Source organism: Perna viridis, chromosome 7 (assembly GCF_037379345.1).
Source record: "Perna viridis isolate PV_CMFRI_1.1 ecotype Kerala chromosome 7, ASM3737934v1, whole genome shotgun sequence".
Classification (NCBI taxonomy): domain Eukaryota; kingdom Metazoa; phylum Mollusca; class Bivalvia; order Mytilida; family Mytilidae; genus Perna; species Perna viridis.
This window is the reverse complement of record NC_142451.1, coordinates 33,098,847-33,126,018: the sequence shown is the minus strand read 5'-3', so window position 1 is coordinate 33,126,018 and position 27,172 is coordinate 33,098,847. Positions and strand designations below refer to the sequence as shown.

The 27,172-nt window shown below is 32.9% G+C and overlaps 1 protein-coding gene across 13 annotated transcripts; it reads left to right on the top strand.

The window, feature by feature from the left end:
- The first annotated feature begins 247 nt into the window (after positions 1-247).
- On the top strand, positions 248-23,554 carry LOC148612370 (uncharacterized). Of its 13 annotated transcripts, XM_088593730.1 has the most exons (10): positions 308-398; positions 6,860-7,084; positions 7,395-7,495; positions 9,314-9,394; positions 13,381-13,419; positions 14,144-14,221; positions 15,754-15,870; positions 16,846-16,922; positions 20,402-20,483; positions 20,952-23,554. In XM_088593730.1, the coding sequence occupies exons 5-10, from the start codon at positions 13,404-13,406 to the stop codon at positions 22,367-22,369; spliced, it is 1,788 nt and encodes a 595-aa protein (XP_088449856.1). In that variant the 5' UTR covers positions 308-398; positions 6,860-7,084; positions 7,395-7,495; positions 9,314-9,394; positions 13,381-13,403; the 3' UTR covers positions 22,370-23,554. The 13 variants fall into 13 exon arrangements, with proteins under 13 accessions (XP_088449853.1, XP_088449854.1, XP_088449859.1 ...); XM_088593728.1 differs by lacking the exon at positions 6,860-7,084 and having other exon boundaries at positions 269-398; XM_088593737.1 differs by lacking the exons at positions 308-398; positions 6,860-7,084; positions 7,395-7,495 and adding exons at positions 7,516-7,783; positions 9,710-9,864.
- Positions 23,555-27,172: the final 3,618 nt, after the last annotated feature.

The window sequence follows — 27,172 nt, the reverse complement described above, 5'->3', positions numbered from 1 at the left end:
TTCTCCTCAAATATATTTTTCGTAACGTCTTTTTTTCCGAGAACAGAAAAGGGAAAAGAATACTGTCAATATGTAGTAGGTAAAATAAGGGATGTTTGTAAAAATAATCCATCTACATGTACATGTACACTCATTGAATAAAATTTCAAGGAATTAAAGAATAAGCTATCTTTTTTTTTTCTAAACTTTTTTAAAAATGTAAATCTCGAGAAGCATTTTAAAATTTAAATCCCCTTTCATAACTAAGCGTTCTGTCGGTCAAGATAACACACTTATCCCTATGTACACTCATACGCCCGATATAATATTTCCGGATTTAACATGTCGACCAGGAAACTAAACTTTATATTAATTTCATGCAGAAATTACACTGTGATATAGATTTTCGTCATCAAAATGTAAGTTCAATGTTTAATTAATAGGTTTTAGTTGATAGAAACAAAAATCTAGAGCCACTATCAACAGTATTTTTGGTGTCAGTCTTCCATATCAAATTGACGTTCCAAGTGAGTGATTGTCATGATTTGAAACCATTATAATTGAAACCGGATTCATTTTTATATATATGCACAAAACTGAAAATCATACCTATGGACTGAATCTGAATCTAGGGTTCGTTAAATCGACATACATGTATATGTTGTGATTTGTACCTTCTGAAAGTTTAAATTGTTTATTTTTAGCACAAACATAAAAACTTTCTTCTGTTTTAGTAACGTTTTTTCTCAATGTTTACTTTCTCTATTTAATATTCAATCACAGGAACTGTACGTCGAGGTTTTTTTGCTGTAAAAAAGAAAACATCGAATATGTTTTTCAGCTACTCTTATATAATTAGAAGAAGAAATACATTTGGTAATTTAGAGAGGAAAAAATTCTAGCCTAAAGTGCTTATGTACGGAGCATAGAATTCTAAGCTATACCACTCTTTCTCTTTCTAATACAACATGAAAAAAAAATTGATTTTTTTCAACTGTAACTGGGAACATGTTCGTCAAATGTCAGTTAAAAGTTCTAAAATGAACAGAACTTAAATAAAAAAAGTTCGATATAAAACTTAAAAACAATAAACAAGATTCTCCTGTTGATATTTGATCCCTGGAAGCCTGTGAAGTACATCTGAATCCTCACCAGACTGATTTGTTTCGTACCATCATTTTTAGTGTTACTTCTAAAGATAAAAAAGCACATCTGAATTTCCTCTAGACTGTTGTGACTCGTACCACTACTTACTGTTATGAATCGCCTCTATATCCCGATGACTGTCGTGCGTCGATGTTAACTCTGGGGCCAATAAAGTTTTGGACTTAAGTGTCTTGTACAATCACTAACTGTTACCTCAGGGACAAATGCAGCACACCATAATATCTTCTGTTGTCTGCTTTGTCTCGTGCCATCACCTAATTTAACGTAAATCTCTATGTCAGATGGGTCGGTTTACTGGATATTTTTTTTAATGAAATTTGTGAAGCTACATGCTTTTATATATATATAACGTCTCAGAATGTGACGACTCCATTTGCTACACTGCTCCATCGGATCAAATTGATACAGGGACGATATATAAACGTCAAATTTGACAGTTCTAACATCGTTGGGAATTTTTTTATATATATATATAAAAGCATGTAGCTTCACAAATATATATCTTGGAATCTATCGTGATAAAATGTTGACACATTGTAGCCTGTCTTTTCATTTTTCGATTGTGTACTCATATGCATGGAAGATTACAAAACATCAGTTGAGGTGTTACACTCTTTGTCTGGCTTCGTAAGGAAGTCAGTCTTAAATTACGATCAGGAGCTGGTGTGTTTAATTGTACATTATTCTGTATTAACGAGTTTATTCCAGGGAGTTTATGCTTGATTGATGATTGAGTAGATATATCCGGTAAACGCGAGACTATGTTCTGAATCATGATGGACATATTTAACCTACCATATAGTTCCTTTTCGAACTGTGCTTAATTAGAAAACTATGTTTGAAAGTTAAAATCTGTTTATGAAGCACTCGGATGCAGGATGTAAGTCAAGTGTTTAGAATGCTTCCTTGCATGTCAAATGTTTAGCCGTATTTACTGTTAGTAAAACACACATTTGCCGTCATATAATGTTAAAGGTTGTTTTTGACACTAGTGTTTGGAAATCAAAAACATGCCACTACCACTAGTAATCATATTCTACTAAGATTTACCACCAGTAATCATATGCTACTAAGAACTCATATTCTACTAAGAACTTATCACCAGTAATCATATTCTACTAAGAACATATTCTGCTAAGAACTTGCCACCAGTAATCATATTCTACAAAGACCTTACCCCAAGTAATCATATTCTACAAAGACCTTACCACCAGTAATCATATTCTACTAAGACCTTACCACCAGTAATCATATTCTACTAAGAACTTACCACCAGTAATCATATTCTACAAAGACCTTACCACCAGTAATCATATTCTATTAAGAACTTACCACCAGTAATCATATTCTACAAAGACCTTACCACCAGTAATTATATTATACAAAGAACTTGCCACCAGTAATCATATTCTGCTAAGAACTTACCACCAGTAATCATATTCTACAAAGACCTTACCACCAGTAATCATATTCTACAAAGACCTTACCACCAGTAATCATATTCTACTAAGACCTTACCACCAGTAATCATATTCTACTAAGAACTTACCACCAGTAATCATATTCTACAAAGACCTTACCACCAGTAATCATATTCTACTAAGAACTTACCACCAGTAATCATATTCTACAAAGACCTTACCACCAGTAATTATATTATACAAAGAACTTGCCACCAGTAATCATATTCTGCTAAGAACTTACCACCAGTAATCATATTCTGCAAAGACCTTACCACCAGTAATCATATTCTACTAAGACCTTACCACCAGTAATCATATTCTACTAAGAACTTACCACCAGTAATCATATTCTACAAAGACCTTACCACCAGTAATCATATTCTACTAAGAACTTACCACCAGTAATCATATTCTACAAAGACCTTACCACCAGTAATTATATTATACAAAGAACTTGCCACCAGTAATCATATTCTGCTAAGAACTTACCACCAGTAATCATATTCTACAAAGACCTTACCACCAGTAATCATATTCTACTAAGACCTTACCACCAGTAATCATATTCTACTAAGAACTTACCACCAGTAATCATATTCTACAAAGACCTTACCACCAGTAATTATATTATACAAAGAACTTGCCACCAGTAATCATATTCTGCTAAGAACTTACCACCAGTAATCATATTCTACAAAGACCTTACCCCAAGTAATCATATTCTACAAAGACCTTACCACCAGTAATCATATTCTACTAAGAACTTACCACCAGTAATCATATTCTACAAAGAATTTACTACCAGAAATCTTATTCTACAAATAACTCACCACCAGTAATCATATTCTACAAAGACCTTACCCCCAGTAATCATATTCTACCAAGAATTTACCACCAGTAATCATATTCTACAAAGAACTTACTCTCAGAAATCTTATTCTACAAAGACCTTACCACCAGGAATTATATTATACAAAGAACTTGCCACCAGTAACCATATTCTATAAAGACCTTACCACTAGTAATCACATTCTACAAAGAATTTACTTGCAGTAACGTTATTTTACAATGCATACACCTTTTTACTTCGATTTAGACCTGCTACAAGTAATTTGACCATTGACTTGTGTTCGAGTTATCGGGAATTCGACAAATGATTTTTATAACTTCCAGTCACGACACAACATATAGATCTCCTTCTACTATAATAATATAGCATTGCTTTCATCGTTATGGTGTACCCATCTGCACCATGAGACCCGATTTTGTTCATCGTGTCATGATTTGTTCCACTTTTTTTTCTTCCCCGTGCATTACATTTTATTTGCAACTCGGCGGCGGGTGTTTCTAGAAAAGAGGACACTTACCCTACGTAAATATTTTTCTATGGATATTTTAAATATTTTGAAAGTTTCAGGAATTAGTCAATAAATAGGCAATTTCGGAGGACATACAGATGTCTCAAAATTAACGTGACATCGCGGGTTGTCATGTCACAATGATCTGCACCTCACTGTTCCTCCAACAATTACTGAATTTCCTTGAAAACCTAATGAATCTTTCCTCGTTCCGACAATGTATATGAAGGTACACCACTTACACACTGTAATAAAAGTTGAATTTGGTTAACTTTACTTCGTTTGTTTTGTTTATTAGCTCATCTGACAGTATGCCATGTAAGCTATTGCCATCAATTGGCGTCCGTCGTCGTTGTCGTCGTTAACAATTTTTCAAACATTTTCCCCCTGAAACTACTGAATGGATTTGGATGAAACTTGGCAATGATTGTTTCTTAGGGTATCATGCACAAAGTGTATGCTTCGATTGTTGATCCGTCAAAAAACATGGCTGCCGTTCTTCGCATATATCTTTAGAACTGTTAGCTTTTTTTTTCCAAATTCCGGGTTGGGTTAAAGTGTTTAGTACGATGAGATCTATCGGTGATCAAGTTCTTGTGAAAATCTGTAGACCTATGTTGGAGTTATTGCCCTTTTTGGATTTTTTGTTGTTGATGTTTTTACTTTTTAAAAAATCTTCTCCTAAGAAACACTTAGTCCTTAGTCACAAGTTTAAAATTAATACATGTCGATCATATGAAGGCGTAAACCAATAACCGTTTATACTGTTACGAAACTTTGTTTAATTTTCTGGAAGCGGAGAGACCTTTGACATCCATGAATGGCTGCGACAACCCCCCGTTTTTGCTCAATATCCACCATTTCTTTTTGGTTCGTTAATATTAAAAAAAATGTTTTTGTCAGTTTCTATCAATGACACAAAGAAAGTACATTATATCACTATGTAGATAACACTATAACGATAAAGTTGAAAAAGATAGCACTTTCTGTATATCCGTTACACCATTCATTTCGTTCATTACAAAGCTAAGACAACGTAGCTTCAAGGATATAATTTTATTTTGTGGATCCACAAAAGTCCCCCCAAAAATCTTTCGCAATGCAGTGTTAACCAATCGAACACACGATATGAGTGACGCTGACGATCACCTGGTTGTTCTTATACTCGGAGTAAGGCCGTTTTAGTGCTAAGAATATCTACTTGATTCTTTGCACTCGTATGTGGTATTTGTATTATATGACCATGACCGACTAAGGGATTTCTTAACGTCATTTGCCATTATTTGTTCATGAAAATCATTTATTTACTTCAGTAAGCGGAACATACTTAAATAATTATTACAGTATCAACTTTTTTTTAAACATGGCTGAAATGCAACCCCCGGTACCCTCTCTCTCTCTATGTCGTAAAGTAGTATTTGGAAGAGGGGTTATTTTAATGGCGAAGTTTTGTTGTTTCAACACTGTAGTCGACAGTATTTTCATGAAAATCCTGTCTGTACTTTTAATAGTAATTAAGTGAAACCTTAGATACTATCAAAGTATGGATTATGGCAAGTGGGCAAAAATAGTGTTTTCTAATATTAAAAAAAGTGATTTTTTTTAATATTACAAATTTTACTTCTAATATCACTCTAGCATCACAAAACCCTTTCTGAATATTAAAGTCATTTTTGATATTAAAATTTCAATTGAATTTCTGATATTTAAAAAAAAAACGATTTACTTTCTAATATTACTAACTCAATTTGTAATATTACAAAATGTGTGATATTTTATATTACTAAATCAGGAATTTATAATATTAGAAAATAGATTTTTTTAATATTACAAAATGCAATCTGATATTAAAAAATATTTTCTAGATATTGAATTTTGTCCAATTTGGATCGCCATAATGGAAGAAATGTGTGTACCCCCGCAGCACCCTCACTCCATGTTGTAAAAGCAATATTCGGAAGAGAGATTGTGCAAGTGAAAGGGGTGTAAAAAGGTGGCTTCTGTATTTTTTTTCCTTAAAGAACTGTACATTAATTTGGCATAATTTATTAGAAATCTTGCTAAATTGCTGTGAAAACCAACCTTTCCTCTGTTATATACTTTATATCTTGATACTGTGTTGTGCATTATTTTTATGGTTTTTAATTATTGTTCGTATTGTGTGATTTGTATGATATGATAGTGTCCTCTTGTACACCTATTGTGTCTGAGGTTATCAATAAAGTTCTCTTGTCTTGTCTATAATAGCGTTTCAATGCCTTAGTCGAACATGATTCAACCTTTATGAGTAGTCGGCAAGTTCAATGTTAAACATCTGTGTACTATTTACAAAACGTTAGTCAACATTTTTCAGGATGGGACCTCGCGGTACCCCTGTCCATCTCAACTGGAAGCGGTTAAAACAGGGGTTATTAAAGTTTACACTATCTGTAAATGTCTTTTATATAAGAAATTTGTATGGCAAGCCAAAGTGAAAAAAAAATCAAATATTTTGTAATATTAGAAAATATTTTTTATTATTAGAAATTCATTTTATAATATTAAAACTCTGCTATATTTCGTGTAATGTACAATTTAAAGAGAGATACTAGGTTTGTTAAACATAAATCTTACTATAGTCCTTTGGAACCCTGTACATTAGAATATTCAAATTTTACGTTCAGCTGTTTAGTATAATTTCTCCGCATCAATATATTTAGGTTACAGACCACCAATTCCATCATCAATTCGGAACGTACTAAATGAATGAACTTTTTCATGAAGTGAATTTTATTCTGATAATTTATAGCCCAAAGTATGCTGCCTCAAACTTAAATAAACTAATTTGGTGGAACTATTAATAAAGATGGTCTAAATGAAGAATTTTTTTAGGATTCTCCAGGCTATTTTTAGGGCAGATGAGTTCCGAGTGTCAGTGCTGCACTGCAAGGTAGTAGGTTACAATAGCGCAATTACGTCTTCGGTATTCAGCCAGATCTTTACCCCAACATGCAGTCCAGTGGAAAACACAGAAACGTTCACGATTGGTGGATGATAAAAAGATATTTTCATGAAACAATTGTACGAACAGTAAGGAACCAAAAGTATCGAATTTGAAAGCCAGCAGCCCATATATGTGTATGTTATGGAGCACTTAAGGCTTAGGGTGGCTACTGGAAAATTGATCTTTGAATAAGTATCCCTTTTATGAACCATAATTTACGGGCAGAAACGCCGCATGACATGGTGGTTTTTATTTCAAAATTTAAATTTTAGCAACATTGCGTTAGATTAGAGAAATTTCACCAGGATCTATTTTTAGATTTTAGTTGAAGTGAGGACCCCCCCCCCCATACGGAAATTGCATTATGAATAATTGCACTCTTGTATCCAGTAAACCCCATGTGAAAATTTGAGTGAAATAGCAGTACATTTCTTTTTGTTTCAGGTGATATATGGTTTTGGTTAGGTTAAACTTAAGGTAAACTACTGAGGATCCCATGAAAATGAGCAAATTAACATAGAGAGTAATAGGAATCTGAATTAGTGGTTTGTAGCCTATTGATGAGTCTAAAACAATTTTAATAGGGGTGTGAATAATTTCTTACTATCAAATTGATAGTTTTGTGTGGTTCATTTCTTTGTATTTCATGAAATTTAAAAAAACTAATTTAAAGATTAAATTAATAATAAAGTTTTCAATGAACAGTACAAGTGCAGTTTCGATTGTTAATCATTGTAAGTCATCGGTCACCTATACGTTACATTAACCTAATATTACGCGGGAAATTAGTGTCGCCATTGCCTGAGAAGAAGACGATTCTACGGAAAAATTATGTAAGTTATTTTATTATTAGTTTTACTAGAAATAAAAGTTTTAGGTCTTGTATGGTCTACAAGGCAAGGGGTTAGTAATGTCATTACAAGGATTTAATTCTATCTATTATATACATGCACTATCAAGCAGATATTTTTATAAACAAGCATTCATAAAATGCCAAAAATTCTCCACATATTGGTGCTACATGTGTACAATTTATTAGAAGCAACTGAGTGACCCATATTCGCAAGTCTTGCACATGTATTTAATACCAGTATTTAAAGAGTACATGTATTATTTTCCTTTGTGTACATGTAAAACTATCCACAAAAAGAACCCCGAACAGCCTTAAGTGCTCAATTGGTTATGTTAGAAATCTGGTTACTATTTTATTTGTTCCAGCAGAACATTTTTTTTTTAATTTTCAGAGGCCTGTCCTAATACACTGGGAGCTTTTGTAATATCCATATCTATATTACCCTATTATAGGAATCATATTATAAACTGAAAGAGTTTTCTATCTATACATGTAGCTACAACATGTACTACAAATAGTGTGCATGGCTTTCAAGATAAAAGTTGAAGGAACCTGTCTTTTTTCACACTACACACTATTACTTGAAAACTCTGTCATCAATTTTAATAAAATTTGATTAATTGTGTTTATATTCAACCAAGAAAAAATTGCTGTCACATAATGATTTTACACTGTTCTCTGTTGTCAACGCATGTCCATAGACATTTCGGTTCGTGTGATAATTACATGTATTATAAGTTATTTATGGTTGCTCAACCTTTCAAATCTAAAAGGAAGGTTGGTATTGATTTTGGGATATATGACCTCAACCATTAGGGTCTGAAGCAAACACTTCATACTAGAATTTGACTAAATACATGTTACTCGAGTGAAAGCAAATGAATGCCTCTGATATTGCTCTATAATTTTCTAATACCACTAAGGTTAGATTGGTTTTAAACCTTTGAATGATGGTTCAAAAAGGGCCAGAAATCAACATTTTCCTGAAGTACCAGGTACAAGTACATTAATTGATCTTTTTGAGGTTGTACTACAAGGTGCCATTTTAGGGGTTGTGAATTAATCTGATTAAGAACTAGGGGTAAAAAACAAGCATTTTCCTGATGTTTAGCTGATATTGAGCCTACAGAACTTATCTCTTTGAAATTGTACCACAATGTGCTTTTCTCTAAAGGAAAGTTCAGACTAAACCAAATTAGGGCCAACAAGGGCCACATTGATTCTGATAAAATTCTTTTTCTCCGAATGAAAGTTCAGATTGATTTGAACTGAATAAGGTCCGAAAATGACCACATTAATTCTGGTGAAATTCTTATCCTGTGTCAACGTAATCAAAATTCAAAGCTGTATCAACATTAAATAGTGTGTCCATAATTGCCCTTATTTTTCAAGGTTCAACATGGCAGTCTAATGAATAGAGGACGTACTTTACTGGGTTATGGGATTTTACGTTTGTTATATTTTTAGAGTACAAAGATTTAACTGTATAGATGTGTTATTTCTTTTGCAGGGAACTACAGTGTAGTTATCATTGTGTTACGTTACCAGGTCATTTGAGTAGAAGTTAATTCTGACATTAAGTCCCATATAGGTGTGTTTCTTATTATACCAGATTATACCAGTTACATATTTTCAATCAATTCAATTGAAGTACATTTTGAACTAAATTTAACCATACAATCCAAATTATATTTTAAGTATATATTATGTATTACTTTCAAAATATATGTAGCAATTGGCACAGAGTGTGTAGGAAATTTATAACGCAAAACTCTTAAAATCTCAACACAAAACTACGAAATACAGACATTAATGGTGTGGACCTATTGATGGCCCCAACGTTTACACATTCATTTGTTATAGAACAATATATCATCTTACACTAATTTTATTATTTATTTTGCAGTCTCTTACGAGCCACTGACGAAATGCACATGAAGGAAATTGTTGCTTGAAATAAATTATTGCTTGCAAGAAGTTTCTTTGTGTTCTTTCTCCTAAAGATACAAAATGTGAGGAAAATTGAACCAACTTAATTGCTTTGATTTTTTACACAAGAAAGTAAGACAAGTTTTAATACATGTAACTTCATGTAATTTATAACAACTATACAGCTTACTTTCAGGGTTGTGGGACTTAAAAAAATCAGTACAGAAATATCCTTATTCAATGTAAATAGTAGGTGCCACACTATTAGTTTCTGTTAAACTAAAAAAAATCTTAAAAGTCCAGATTTAGAGCAACAAACCTACATTAAATGAAGCGGTTAATTCTTAACATGACATAGCAAATTTAAACACATCCATGCAAGTACACCCTAGGAAAGAAGCGTTGTAATGTACATGTATATAACTTGTATTATGATATATAAATCTGAGCCTTAGTTTTTGAGAAATTGGACTTCTACTCCGAAAAAAACAAGTACCCTCCATTTCCTCTATGTATAGCAGAAGAAATAACCTCATTCATTAACCCCCTAATTTTAATGAGGGTTTATAGTGATAGATCGAGATGTCCATCATTTCTTCCTTCCTTCCGTTAAGCAGACGATTTCCCATAGCTAAATTTTACTCCTCCTCAGTACACCACTATAGGAAATTTAATGAAAATTTTCGAAAATTGGATATTTTGCATTTGAATAAGGAGGAGTTAGGGAATCACAGTGGCATCCCTTATAAAAGAAGTATTGGAATGCACCAGCCCCCCAGTCTCAACTGTTGATAAATACCACATTTTGTTCTCTGGCCGATGCAAACACATTCAAGACAAAACGAATTTGCCCTTAGGGCAATACTAGTCTACGTTCATATTTGTCCTTCGGGCAATACCAGTCTGTGTCCACACTTGTTTATAAAAAAAAAATAAACCCAGGTACTACTCGTCTGTACAATTTGTAACATGATAATAACAAATGTGCAAGTGGTCCTATAACTCTACAGACGCCATAAATATCAGTGTTAAGTACTCGATTCTAGGAAGTCCTTTAAAAATAGTATTTTGTACAATTTAAATGATAATGGGATGGCCTTTAAGTATTTTACATGGTCACGACTGACCAACGTACTTGCCAATGATTTGTTATGTAGGTGTTTTATCGCCGAGGGAAAATACACCAGTGACAGGATGAATCCACTTGTGTCACCATAAACTGGCACATGAATTGTTAAAACAACTTCACTTCCCGAATGGTGCACTTCTACATAATGACTCTTGTGTTTGTATTGAAGCTTAAAGTTTTATATATTTGGATACTTGTTTAAAATGTTTAAATTGAAATCAGAATATTAGACGCACGGATAATTTATTATACGTTGATAGAATGAAAGCGATCTCCAAATATTATCTACGATACTAGTATACACGTTTCAATGGTAGGAGCTAATATGGTAAAAATTGTATCTTACTATTTTTGTGGCATTTGTATTTGCCGTTGCTTTATTTTATTTGCTGATTCAAACGGGATTACACGGCATTCTTTTTATTTGCAATTTGAGCAATCTTTAAATTTTAAGAACAAGCAATATAATTTTTAGTATTTTTACACGTTTAAATGCTATGCTCACCGTTGATTACTTATGTTTGTTTGCTATTTGAGGTAATATATAACAATGTGTATGTAGTAAGAAAAAGAACTCAACTTCTGTGCTATCCTCTTTTGGTCTCTCTGCCAAGGACGATGATTGTGATTTACCGTCTATGTACTGGATTCCTAAACTCCACAAGAATCCATACAAACAACGTTTCATAGCTGGATCTGCAAAATGTACCACCAAACCTCTTTCAAAACTTTTAACTTCTATGCTCACAACTGTCAAAGAGGGTCTACAGTCCTACCACAATACTTGTTACTCCCGTAGTGATATTAATTCAATGTGGATCTTAAAAAATTCGAAAGATCTTTTGGAGACAATCAGTTCAAGACTATTATCTGAATATAATAGCAATAAAACCTATGATTTTTCAACACTGTATACTTCTATTCCCCATACTCAGTTAAAATCCCGGCTTAAAAACATTATACATCGTTGTTTTTCCAAAAAAGATGGTACACCTAGATACAAATATATAGTTCTTGGTAGAGATTTCTCATACTTTGTAAGAAATAATACCAAATCATCTTCCAAGTATACAGAGGAAGATGTTTACAAAATGCTGGAATTTTTAATCGACAACATATTTGTCCAGTGTGGTGGACGTGTTTTTTTAACAAACGGTCGGCATTCCAATGGGAACAAATTGTGCCCCTTTACTTGCTGACCTTTTCCTTCACTCTTATGAGGCTGACTTTATAGCTGATCTGATCCAAAAGAAAGAATATCATTTAGCTAGATCCTTTAATCTCAGTTTCCGCTATATAGATAACGTATTATCTTTAAACAATTCTAATTTCGGGGATTTGATACATCACATCTACCCCAAAGAACTTGAGATAAAGGATACTACAGACACTGTGAAGTCAGCCTCATATCTTGACCTACACTTAGAAATCGATGGTGAAGGAAAACTATTGAGCAAACTTTACGACAAACGTGATGACTTCATTCAAAATTGTCAACTTTCCTTTCATCTGTGGCAACATCCCTTCATCACCTGCGTATGGAGTGTTCATATCACAACTCATACGTTATGCCAGAGCTTGCCGAAACTACGCAGACTTTTTGTATCGCGCCAGAACTCTAACAAATAGGCTTCTGGAACAGGGTTATGTTGCTACAAGATTGCTGTCATCACTACAGAAGTTTTATGGTCGTCATCATGAACTCGTGGATCGTTATGGTGTATCCATCAGCACCATGAAAACTGATTTATTCAACGAGTCATAGTTTTCCTTTCCTCTTTTTCTACCACAGACTTGACTTTTTATGAGCAACTCGGCGGATGTTTCTAGAGAAGCAGAGGACGCTTACCCTACCGGTGCACCTGGTCCATGCTCCCAGTTTTTAGTGGAGTCCGAGTTGCTCATTTGCTTTTGTTACTTTGTATGTATGATTTTAGTTACTATATGTTCTTTGTTGTGTGTGTCTGTTTTCCGTGTCTGGTCTTTGTCCCTGGATTACATTCTTTTGATTACCGCTATAATCTTGGTTCCCTTGGTTACCCTTGGAATAATAGAGTTGCAACACTCACCCTTCACACCATTTAACAAGCAACAAGAAAACACAAGATTTACATATTAATACATCATATGGTAGATTAATAGTAATAATTTATTTTTTTGTCGACTTATTTTCTAAATGACCCTTGAGGGGAATCATTAATAAAACAAAGCAACATATGTTTTGGTGCCAATTCTTCCACTACTGTTCATGAATTTAGCTAAATCGAAGAGGGTCAGAGACAGAACTAACATGAAAATGTTTGTTCTGTCTCTGGCCTTCTTCGACTTAATGAATTGAACTTTATTTCAGATTTATTTACATGTACTCTACGCTTCACATTTTCTATCACCATCTTGACACTGCGCTCTATTCAAGTTTCAAGTTTGCTTTTCCTTTTAATTTAAATTTATTATAAAACTCTTTTTTCAAGTTTGCTTTTCCTTTTAAATTTAAATTTATTATAAAATTCTTTTTTCAGCTTTTATTGGCGAAAAAGGAAGGATGTCCAGGTTGAAAGGTTATTATATACCTCATAATAGAAACCAGTTTCATGCGAAAATAAAGGGAAATGCTAAGATAGTAATAAAAGCTGGTTGTAAAAATAAGACGCCAGTTTAGTTGTTAACAATGTAAATTAAAAAAAAACTGTCAATTTTGGTATGCTTTAGACATGTTTCAATGGTGAACCTCTCACCAACTGCATTATAGCCAAATAGGATTTTATACAAGAAGTACACTAAAACCAAATAATATCGAAATAGGAAGTCTAATCAAATCCAGCAGTGATGAATTCTAGCAGAGATTGTAAAATGTAGCCCCATGTATAATAAAAAGTGAATCCTTAGTGTTTTATAGCTTTCAAAATTTGCGCAACGGCAAACTTCGATAAAATGATATATATCTCATGGTAAAACCAGTTTGACTACCGGATTGATGAAAAAGTTGTTAAAATGTCGTTAATATACCGGCTTGGTACCATGGAGTTATGATACTGAGTATTTATTCTTTTCACGGACTTGAAAATTAAGGGTATTTTTATTAGAAAGCTTCGATATGGGTCTAAATTATAAACAGCTCATGTGAACATTTATGTTAAAGGTCAATCAAACCCAGTCTTTAAAAAGATACTTCATATAGTGATGTGACTTTTTAAACGAAATTCTTTCGATTCTAAATGAATATATTATTGCAAATATTGGTAACTTTACTTAACAAAACATAAATACTGGGCTTATTTACAGATGCTTTGCCGTACGATGTGGCAGCTGCAGAATTAACTGATGTTTCTGTGGCCGGATACTTAGATAAAAAACGACCAAGTAAGATTTATCGTCTGTTCATACTATTATTTTAATAATTATATCATTATGACATTATAGGATAATTAATTTGAAACAATGAATAACCAAAATATATTAGCACGAATGAGCGGAATTCGTTCCACGTACGAGTTCAATCTTTCAGCGCTCTCGGCACGACTGATATGCTGTCAGATACTTGGCTTTTTAAATAGCAGTCTATTTAAAAATCAGACAGGAGGTGATTCATACATGCCAAAAACCCATGGAATTTACTTTCATGTCTTATTCAGGAAAAGTTACAGAAAATATAAAAAGTTTTAGTATTTCATTTAGCTGTTGCAATTTATATAGATGGTGTATAAAATTGGCACTTTGCAGAATTATCATTCTTGATTTTGTTGGATTTCGTATATTTTAGAGTGAGGAGAATGTATAGTTTTCTTTAAAAATACAGATCTAATTACAGAATGGACGATTGTTACTTGAAAATATAGCATATGTAGACAAAAAAGCATTGTTTCTTTGGTGGGTTTTTCTACACCAAGAATCACTTCTACCATAGGTAGAGTCTGAATTTTATATGGACTGGTACTATTATATAGATTTACTTACCCTCTACACCACTTACTCACTAATATTTTTGCACTGATCTGCCCTTTTTGTTTTCAATATCAAGTTAAAATTTAAACAGGTGTTCTAAATTATCTTTTTTTTTTCTGAGTTTAATATTGTCTGCTTTCTTTTATGAAACGTTTAAGAAAAGCTTTTTGTATGCGGTTAAATTGTGACTTCTTAAATTAAGCAAACACGGATATACCAAATATTTATGTAACTTTTGTAAGGAAATATGGTTAAAATTGCATATCCGATGGTCTTATCTATTATTTTTTTTATAGAATTGCCGATTGACGATTTGAGAAAATGAAGAAATACTTCACACAATGACAAAATTCATGTACAAACAAAGTCACACACACACACACACACACACAGGAGAACAAGTCCCGCTAAAAATGGAACAATGAAACGAGCATCTCAAACCTCACAAAAATTATGGGATGATTTCAGGTGCCCCGAATATGCTTCTTGTAAGTGAAATATCGTCCTGCCCACTGAAGGGAAAGGGGAAAGATCAGTTGTGGCAGATGGAGTTTGTTTGTCCTATTTAAAACTGACTTTCTCTGACGAAATCAGGTCATGATGTCAACCGTAGAACTTCATACTATGGACGAGCTGTCTAACAAGCTTTTATGCAAATCGGCCCTGTTTTCTATCATTTCCATTCAGGCTAGGAACAATCTTTTGGGAAAAAAACATGAGATTTCAATGCATAGTTGACTTTATTTCAACTTTCAATGTATAATATACCATGACACGCGACAGGAATGTTTTGTCATTCTCATCTCAAACTAGCTAGCGTTAGAAGTGTACAAAAGGTGTAACATCTGCACTTTTTTCTGGAAAAAGTTTGATGAAAACAAAATTATAAAGGCATGCAAGTCAATATATTTGATATTTTCTTTATAGGTACGTACACATTTTCTTTTTAGGTAAAAAGTTTATGTCAATTAAGTACCAGCGACGGTGGTGTATGGTTTACGGGAATTATTTCATGTATTATTTTTCTCCCGAGGATAAATGTCAAAAAGGATCATTTTCATTGGCAGGTATAAAAAAGAAAGTATAAAAAAGAAAATTGTAAAAAAAACATAACTGTAATAAGAGTGCTAATTATAGCAAGACAGCAAGAGAATATATATATATAAACAGAACGAAAATAACAATCCAGGAACAACGACCAGAAAATAGACACACACAACAAGGAACATGTAATAACCAAAAAATGAAATGCATTTACAGAAACCAAAGTAAATGCACACCCCGGACTCCACTTAAAACTGGACGCGTTGACACATGTGCACCAGTACAGTATGCGTCCTCTGCTTTTCTAGAAAACACTCACCGAGGTAGACGATGGAGGATTTTATACAAGGAAAACAATTACAAAGTGAACAAATCGATTATTTTAGTGCAAATAAATAAACCATATTAATCCTAAGATACCACGTAACCAATGTTCCAATAATATCAGGAGATCATTTGTCTAAGAAGTAAAGGAAATTAATTTAGTTGGAAACATTATAAAACTAATTTTTCTACATTACAATAAAAAAGATTTAGGAACCCACACATACCTGAAAGTATTCCCAATTTTCATAAGTCGAGTACAATGGCAAAGTTCCCCCCTTTATTTGAAATTTTGTGCAAAATTCGAAGAAAATAAGCAAATGAATTTCTTGAAACCTCTTTTATTTATATCTGGTATCGCCCCTGGTTACCATGGGTACACAACATTCAGTAACCATAAATAAACAGGAAACCTGTATTTGTTTTTACTTAGTAAGATGAAACCTGTGTAAACAAACCGCTTTTGGACACTAAAATTGGTACGTTTTATACAGGTTATTTGATTACCAAAGTTAAAATTACAATTAAATTGATATAAAGGTCTGGTTTAGACGACTTTTTTTCAGTGTTTGGTTTAAACAGGTTTCGTTGTATATGTGATAAGTCTTTACTGTGACGTGTTATTTTAATATTACGTCAGTGTATAATGTTTATCAATGTTTAAATTTGTAAAGGTTACAAGTTTTTGGCTAGTCCTGGATATGGTGACTATGGATTTTCATTGGTCAGCAGAGATAAGAGGTCATTTGAGGTAATTGTTACCAATTATTTTTTAGAATGAACTAAGTTCATCACTCAAGAAAACTTACATTGTGTTTTTTTTTCATACATTCACCAAATATGGAAAAGAGTTTTAGCCTAAAGTTGTATATTTTTCCAGTCTTACCAAAACACTTGTTGCTCCCCCGTAGTGGATTAATTCAATGAGGATCCCGAAAAATTCGAACGATCTTTTGGAGACCCTCAATTCAAGACTATTATCAGAATATAATAGCATTAAAACATATGATTTTTCAACACTGTATACTGCTATTCCCCATACTCGGTTAAAAATCCCGACTCAAAAGCATTATACATCGTTGTTTCACCAAAAAAGACGGTACACCTAGATACAAAAATGTAGTTCTTGGTAGAGATTCCGTATACTTTGTAAAAATACTTCCAAATCATCTTCCAAATATATAGAAGAAGATGTTTTCAAAATGCTGGAATTTTTAATCGACAACATATTTGTCCAGTGTGGTGGGTGCATTTTCAACAAACGGTCGGCATTCCAATGGGAACAAATTATGCTTTTCTACTTGCTGTGCTGACCTATTCCTTCACTCTTATGAGGCTTACCTTATATCTGATCTGATCTGAAAGAGAGAACATCGTTTAGCTAAATCTTTTTTAATCTCAGTTTCCGCTATATAGATGACGTATTATCCTCAAACAATCCTATTTTCGGGGATTAGATACATCACATCTACCACAAAGGACATTAGATAAAGGATACTACAGACACTGTTAAGTCAACCTCATTCTTGATCTACACTTAGAGGTCGGTAAAGGAACACTATTTACCAAAACTTACGACAAACGTGATGACTTTCATTCAAAATTGTCAACTTTCCTTTCATCTGTGGCAACATTCCTTCAGCACCTGCGTATGGAGTTTTCATATCACAACTCATAAGTTATGCCTGAGCTTGCCGAAACTACGCAGGCTTTTTGTATCGCGCTAGACTTCTTACAATTAGGCTTCTGGAACAGGTTTATGTTACAAGATTGAAATCATCACTACAGAAGTTTTAAGGTCATCATGAACTCGTGAGTCGTTACGGTGTATCCATCTGCACCATGAAAACTGATTTGTTCAACGTGTCAGTTTTCCTTTCCTCTCTCCTCTACCCCGGACTTTTTTATGAGCAACTCTGCGGGTTTTTCTAGAAAAGCTGAGGACACTTACCCTACCGATGCACCTGGTCCATGCTCCCAGTTTTTAGTGCAATCCGAGTTAATCATTTACTTATGTTACTTTGTATGTATTATTTTAGTTTATGTTCTTTGTCGTGTTTGTCTGTTTTCAATGTCTGGTCATGTCTAGAATTTTGTTTCCCTTGATTACTCTTTCAAAAATGACATTTTTTATTTTTTGATTTTATTGTAGAGTCGAATGAGGTACTTTTACATGATTGTAGTATTTATTGTCCTCCTTATTGATTATCATTGAGTTTTTACTTTTGCCATTTCGACTAATTTTTAAAGTAAAAATCTTTAATATTTTTTTTTCGCAATCGATGTTTTGCATATTTTTACCACATATAAATTACTGCAATATTTTCCAAATTAATTTACTATATACAAGTACAGACGTAGAGACGTAGAATAACAAGTTTTCTTTTTGATGTGAGAAATATAACGTCCTTAATGCTAAAATAGACATGTGTGACCTTTAAACATGAAGATAGTTTCCATTCTATTCTCATTCAACTGCATCAAGGAAGGAAATTGACGGTAAAAATTATGTATACCATTGTTATTTTATAAATATTTTCTTTTTACACTGACTGACACTTTCCGTTCACAATACAGTACTGAAAGGAAGAATGATACTTTTTGCGAGAAACATACAGCTAGTTGAAAAGGATCAGTCCCAATTTCAATACAAATCTTCGTAGCCTACTAAGTATTTTAAATAGCTCTCTAGGTAGAATTCTGCCCTACATTATACCAATGTGTCCTACCGCACTTCTTCAGAACACCTGTGTGACCTTTTGGACACTTCCTTTTAAGCTTGAATAGCTGTCAATTATAATGACCTTAACCTCTATATCATGTCATCCATCACCGTGGGTAGCTTGTACTCTGTAAGTGATTTACTTGTTTCTGATTGGATAACACTGTTCATTTTATTTAAATATTCATAGACCAAGCCTATTTTTAGTTTCAATTTCTTAATTGAACTGAATGCTTAAACCTTTTTTAGAAAGAATTTGATGCTCATACATTGTTAAAATGTAGCTGAAGTAGTTAAAAGAGCTTAAAGTAACGGTAACATTCATTACACTTTTTGCAGAATGGCCATGTTTTCAGTTTGCAATATAAAGGCATGCAACAGTTCTTTTAAGGACCTTCTTAATTTTAAATAGTTCAAAAAACGTTAAAGAAATTTTGTAAACTGATTGAAAATACTAGTATCATTTTTAATTTTTTTTTTGGTTTACAGTGACTGTTTTTATAAGATGTCCTAAAATATAAACTTGAAAAAGTAGCAGTACAGAAAATTGAACAATGATTTAAATGGCGTCAGTGATTTGTATTTGCTTAAGCTCATCATAATTAACAGCTATTCAAACATAAAAGACAGTGTCTAATAGATCACACACGTGTCTAATAGATCACACACGTGCCTAATAGATCACACACGTGCTCTCTGGTAGTTAGGTACGACACATTGGTATAGTCTAGGGCAGTTTTCTACATAGAGAACTATATAAACTCCTTAATAGCCTACCAAGATTTGTATTAAAATTGGAACTGGTTCTTTTCAACTTGCTGTAAGTCATGCGTGGTCTATATCATACATCAACGACCGTGAAAAATCAGTCGTAAATTATGTATGCAACAACTCATTCTATACAAAACTAAAAGAGCAAATAAAAATCAAGAATTGGACAGTCTCAATTTGTGGAAATAAACAGTGCCAACACTAAAAGAGAGCCCAACATGGAAAACAAGCACCATACGGACAGGCTCAAGATGAATTTCACTTCCGGTGAAATAGAACTACAAAATCTAATTGTTTTGACAGTTTCGACTTATTCAATTTATTAAAAAAGTATTTAAAAATTGACATTGCAGCAGTATTTGTACACCTACATGTAGTTATATTTTCTCTTTTTGACACAATTGGTTAATAATGGTGTCTTAGAGTGTGTTTATTCATATTGGTCTCGAATAGCCTCAAAAGTTGTATTGCACCTTGAATAATTGTATGGGGCCTCGGCGTTGCCTCAAGCTTATACAGATATTTTCGACCTAATACGACTTTTGACTTAATACATAGCCAATTAGAAAAAAAATTATGACCTAATACCATGAGTCACCATTTATTAATTGTCGCGCTTTCGCTGTGCCATATCAAACAGAAACACGATGGGCTTATAATCTAAGCACACATAATTTGTATCAGGAATTTTCATAAGGCACATATTTATTATAAGTACGTTTGATATTACATTTCAGTTCATTGCACAGAATGAAGAAGACTTCAATAGATGGAAAATTGCTATTTCTAAAGGGATAGACCTCACAAAGCGTAACATAGGTATCTTAAGTTTACCCTGTAACAATTTTCTGAACCACGTACATGTTGCTTTTAAGAACGAACATAGAATAGTGCTTCATTCAACCATCTAACATGTAGATAATTTTTGGATGCAGATGAAACATATCAAGCATATTTTCCTGGGATAAGCGCCTGGGTAAAGAATAATATTAAGCGATATTGTCGCTACTACTGGGTTGCATAAGATTAAGCGAAGTTATACTAGTATCCTTCATGTTTTCCTTGTTATAGTTTTTCCTTCGGTGTTCTTTTGAACATGGCCTAACTAACTTGAAGACTTCACAGAACGCTTACCCTTCCATTGCGGCTGGACTGTCATACAAAGTTTTGTTTCTTTATATAATAAGTAGTATTTGAGTCCGAACTATTGCTGAAAATAGTGTATTTTTTTATACAAGCAATCATCTATTTATCTAGTATACATTTTTGTCTAATTTTGTTTTTCAGCACCTATAACACCGATAAAACCAAACCCAAATGGTCTGTCGTTGTTGACAGACGCACAAAAACATGCTACTCTCCCTCCAAGATCAGCCTCACCTTCACCTATGGCAACAAATATGAACAAAACTACTACTTTGCCATCTAGGTCAGTTTCACCTTTACCGTCAAATAAAGCTTTTAGTAAGTGCCCTCCACCGAGGCCTAAAGTACTCCCAATTACTCATGGAAGCGGTCCACGAGGGACGGTAGCTGTACCAGGATTTGCAACACCTAATAATGTGGTAAATGATACTCATATGTATGCTAAACCTATTAAGAATGTAGATAAATCGCCGAAACAGCCAATAAAACAATCACCCAAGCTTCCACCTAAATCCGATTTCAAGCATTCACCCAAACTATCATCAAGGTCGATTGTGGATGATTCAGAATCAACGAGTGATTCATTAGATTTAAGTGATGATAATGAAAATGAAGTAAAACTTCACGACACTGATGATGATGATGATGATGATGATGATGGATACATTCGAACTGATAAATTGCACTGTCATAAGAGAAACATAAACTATGAAAGAAGCGAAAAAGCAAAAAGTTATACTGCGGATGATTATATGACTGTATTGCCAGATATTGTACCGCATCCAGTGACAAAACTAAAACAAAAATCTGACGATGCATCAACAAGTGATGAAAGTGATGTCGACAGAAAAAATCTGATAACTCCAGATGATATATCGAATACATACATGACTGTTCTATCTGACAACGTTAATCACAAACATGCAAATGAAGAAAGTCCTTATGTTGATTGTGACGCTTTGAAAGCATCTAAGCCCGAAAAAATATATTGCAGTGTCGAAACGGATTTGAGTGAGAAAAATCCCGACTGCAATGAAAATCACATAGATGATATCAAAACTATATATCATAGCGTCAAAAGAACACCTCATATAGGGTTCATTCACCAGAGGTCCGAGTCCGATTATGCATCAGTTGACACATGGGGTATACAACTACCGAAAAAACGACATTCAAATCACTATTCATCGTCAAACAGTGAGGATGAAGACATGGATGACTATGTTGACCCACACGATGTTGTGGATTATAGTACAGTTGGGGAAATAGCATTACCGACTAAAGTAAAAACTCCAGTACAAAGTCGAAAGGCTTATGAATCTGAAGATTCATGCTCGTCCTACGAATCAGACACCTATAGTTCAGATGAAAGCACTGATGATTACGAAAAAGTCGACGAATTAAAAAAATGCGACAATGACAAAGACTATAAGTTCGACGGAAGTGACAAAGACGATGCAATCGACCATTACGAGAAACCTATTACAAATAAACGATGTGAGGTCAATGATTCTCAAGAAAGTGGACTGACTGATCCACTCTATGCTAACTTTAACTGAACTGAAGAATTGAGTATAGTACAGGGAGCAAACAACAAAACGAGTGTTTCGAGCTTTGATATACACCTTACCTATCTAACGGCAAACCCCCCTTTAGTCCACCAGATTATGTTATCACCAGGAATTTGTTGAGTTACTCTAGAAACTGTGGTTCAAAACTTATCTAATGGCAAACTGACTTTTGGCCCACTGGTTTATCCTTAATATTCAACACCAGCAATGTATTGATAGGGTATGAATGAACTACACAAAGAACTTTATTTTATAAAACCAGAAAGTTATGCCACAACTATTTTGTTCCGTCGACATCTTCAAATTTTACCACAATTGTTATCACATATTCTGTGTATCCATTTTACGACCTAGAAGAAATTCGTGCTCACATCATGTTTGTGAATCGAAAAAGAATTCAATTTCACATTTAGGTATGATTATTGAACTAACTTTCCATGACATTTCTATAATTTTTCGGTTGTATATCCTCATTCCTTTTTTTGTTGTTGTATATTTGGTTAAGTTGCTTTGATATCATTTTGTAATTGAATAGAAAGTATTCCAAAAACATTTTTACAAAACATATTTTAAAAAAGCGATTTGTATGATTTGAAATGATATTCGGCGGATTAACACATATTTATACATTGCCATTTTTACCTTTGATTTTGGATTATGATCTTTTTGGGAAATTATGACAAAATACATATTTTTTCCTTATATCAGCAATTGCAATAACACATCGTCTCCTTCCTTTACAATTCTCTATACAATGTGATATACATACTTTTTTAATTATATAATGTAGATAATACTCAGAAGTACAAATTGATTTGTTTTTAGAGAAAAAAAAACATTTGCGTAATCTATACATACATGTGCATATGTATGTTTAAATAATCTTTTCATTGGTCATAGAACAATATATATATATATATATATATAAAACTTTGTTTTTAGCGTAAAAACTTATGTTCCGCTTGTTTTTAGTATAAAAGGTCATGTGTCGCCTGATTTGAATATAAAAGCTCATTTGGCCTTGTTTGTAATATATGAAAGTCCATGACTTGTGCCCCTGTTTCACGTACCTCTTGTGTTTATGCTACAAAGGCTTAACAGTGTACCATTTTTTCGACAATCATATTTTGTTCATGATATTATTTTACGGTTACAATATAAGTTTTTATCACATGTTTTCATCGCTTTTTAAGTTTTGTTTACTTAATAAATTGTTTTGAAGCAAATACATAAAAAAGTGTGTCTTCCATACATGTTGTCGAGATTATTTTACAACCACCAAAGAGAAGGAGAAAGAGAGAGAGAGAGTTCTTGAATGACATAAATTTACCTAAAGAAATAAACTAACATAGATAACCACGAAAACGAAACAAATAAAATTAACAAAAATAAACATATCACAAAAAGACAAATTGACCGTGTTTAAAAAAAAATGCTTTCTCGCGGATAAAATTAGAAACAGTTCTAGACAATAATATGAATCTTTTTTTAAATACCAGTATTGACAATGTTAAGGTTAACTCAATTTTATTTTGTCAAAAAATGCAAGCTGTGGCTTCTACAATCGATTGTATTGGTTTTCATAACATAAACATTTTGTTTCTTTAAAAAAGCAAGTTATAACCGTAGACAGATAAAATGCAATAAAAAAGAAAGTTTCAGTAGGAAGTTGTTATTATAATATTTGTTTGACAAAACAAAAATCAGGAGAATTTTGTATTTCGTCAAAGTTTAAATTTTGAAACATTGAGCTTTTTGGACTTTTGGATGTCACAAGTCAATATGGTACTGATTGACATTCGAGAATGTACCGAAGTCGGCATAATGTAAGAGACAAAGATAATTTAATGAAAAAGAAAGACCCACAAAATCATCATCAGTTAATTTTCAGTTAAAAATCAATCATAGTAATTATCAAAACAACCCTTTGAAAGGCAATGAAAAATACTCAAAAACTACAATTTCATAGAAGGTAAGGAAATTATAATGATAAAATGGAACTTGGACCGGGGATAAAAAATTCTGGAAATCTATGAACTTCAGTATCATGAACTATTGATAGCTCGAACACTAAAACATAGTCCTCTCTGGAGCTCGAGCTACCGCGTTTTGACGTTACAGCTTTTTTTTGACAATCACATACATATTTATGATTGTTTCCTTTTTTTATTTTCTTTTTTATTTCCTTTTTTATTTTATTTTCAACAGAGTGTTGAAATCAAAATCTGAATAAATCTTAATTCTCTTGGTGTATTATATTGCAAAACTAAGAAGTCGATGTTTTGTTCAAAATGAAAAATGACAGTTATTAGGTTCATCTAGACAGTTTAACTACAATTGCAATCCTATGTTTTTAGCTTAAAACTTTAATGAATGTTGCTCTTAGATCTCTGTGTTTCCTCTGTGGTCTTTCTTTGATATCTGAAAGATAAAAATAAATAAAAATATACATTTTTTTGAGAAAAAAAATCTTTTAAATACTTTATTTCTTAATTGCATATATCTTCGGTTTTTTAACCTCCAAGCAATGTTTTTTTTTCTTCTCTTCATATGTACATTTGGATGGATTATGTTTTCGATCACCAGTCACCTAATGATTTTTCATATGTTTAACCGGCCTTGGACTTGAAATAAGAAACTTAATGAAATATCTAAAGGTTGTTGATACACTTCATACTTTCATTTAAAGCAACATATTACTTTGTTGAAGGAATATCATTCTCATGAGTAACCAGTAATTCTCATAACCGTCACAAAAATCAATTGAACTTTGTTGTATTTTAAGTTTAAATTTGAAGATATTTTGTTGCTCGCATACTGAAAATAATTTTTGGGAAATGAAAATCATTTAGCTGAGATAATGGAAAAATGCAAAGTTCATGGAAAATGCAACTCTACAAAATGTCACTGTCTTTATACATGTATTGCACTGCTAGTATAATATTTTGAATATATATTTCCGGGATTTATATCCGTCCTTCATTTCAAAAAAGGCAACCGCCAGCCATTACAGCAGATTAAATTTTTGTTTTTGTTTTTACACAAGCTTCCTTGCTAGTTCACTCATGAAATCATTATTTGGTTAAGAGCTCCAATATATTATCTTATTATCTCATTATTAATAACTCAACCGGATTATATCATGCTACACACACTGTGAAAATCGGTGGTAAAGGAAAACTATAGGCCAAATGCACGACAGACGCGATAACTTTTCACTCCGTATTGTCAACTTTCCTTTCATCTGTGGCAACATCCCTTCAGCACCTGCGTATGGAGTTTCCATATCACAACTCATACGTTATGTCAGAGCTTGCCGTAACTACGCAGACTTTTTGTATCGCGCTAGACGTCTTACAATTAGGCCTCTGGAACAAGGCTATGCTGCTACAGGATTGAAGTCATCAAGTTTTATGGTCGTTATGGTTATCCATCGGCACCATGTAAAAATGTTTAACTTGTCTTTGTTTCCTTTCCTCTTTTGTTTACCTTGAACTTTGTATGAGTAACTCGGCGGGTGTTTCCAGAAAAGCAGAGTACACTTACCCTACCGGTGCACCTGGTCCATATTCCCAGCTTTTAGTGGAGTCCGAGTAGTTCATTTAATTTTGTTACTTTGTATGTATTATTTTGGTCATTTTATGTTCTTCGTAGTATATGTCTGTTTTCCATGTCTGGTCTTTGACCCTGAAATACATACCTTTGATTTCCACTAGAATCATGGTTCCCTTGATTACCCATATCATATCATTTTATTCTTCATAGATTTATAGTATATGAACAAAGAACCCCAAAACAAAAGAAAGGAAATTAATTATTGTATTAATTCTTTTTGGAATTACCTTAACGTTCCTCTTTCGATGCTAACCAAGAAAGGTAATAGAGTATTTCATAACCCAGTACCAAGGGCTTTTATAACAGTTATAATATGACAATTTAAAGTTAGAAGTGTGATACCTAGTACGCTATATATCTTTTCTGTCTTTGGTTTAACCCAAAATAAAAGGTAAATATTTGAATACTTTCTGAGATGAGAGTAAGAGGCTGCATTTATCGCCTATCGCATATAGCTGCAAACTTATGAGAAAATGACAATTTGTAAGTTGAATACAGACCAATCGGATATTTAGAGTTTTTGTTCTACATCCTGGTTTAGCTCTGGTGTGATATTCTTAAATATTTTTTAGTAGTGGTGCAATTCAAACAAAACGTAACTGTGTAACATAAATCTAATTGTCACCAGTTTAAAAAAGTGTTCCATTTCAATCTCTTTTATAACAACTGAGTAATTATCACATATATGCGAAATCCTTTTCCTGATTTCCTTACATTGATAACCATTTGAAACCGTTAATATTCAATTCAGATATCAATTACTGATTTCCGCACAGACGTTTTCATTTTGCATTAGTTAACAGGCGTCCAATGTAACATGTAACAAAATTAGGTGAAGTTCTCAAAAACCAAATGTTCTTAATATTAAGCCACTTATTATAAATTTACAAGTAAAATTAATTGATGGAAAGAAAATTAGAAGCCGTCGACTTTAATTTATCATTGCAAGGCATTGACGCCTTTTTAAAATGTGTGATTGTAAGAGCTCTGAAGGGTAAACAATTATTAAAACATGTTTTTTGTTTTGCATAAATCATTGTTTTCAAAAGAATAACTAAGTTAGCTGAAAATGTTTTGAGAACTAATCAATGTCTGAAAGTTGGTTAATGAATATAATACATTCGTGAAATATAGAGATGAGGTCAGTGTTTACATGGGCAACTTTTTTGCAATAAC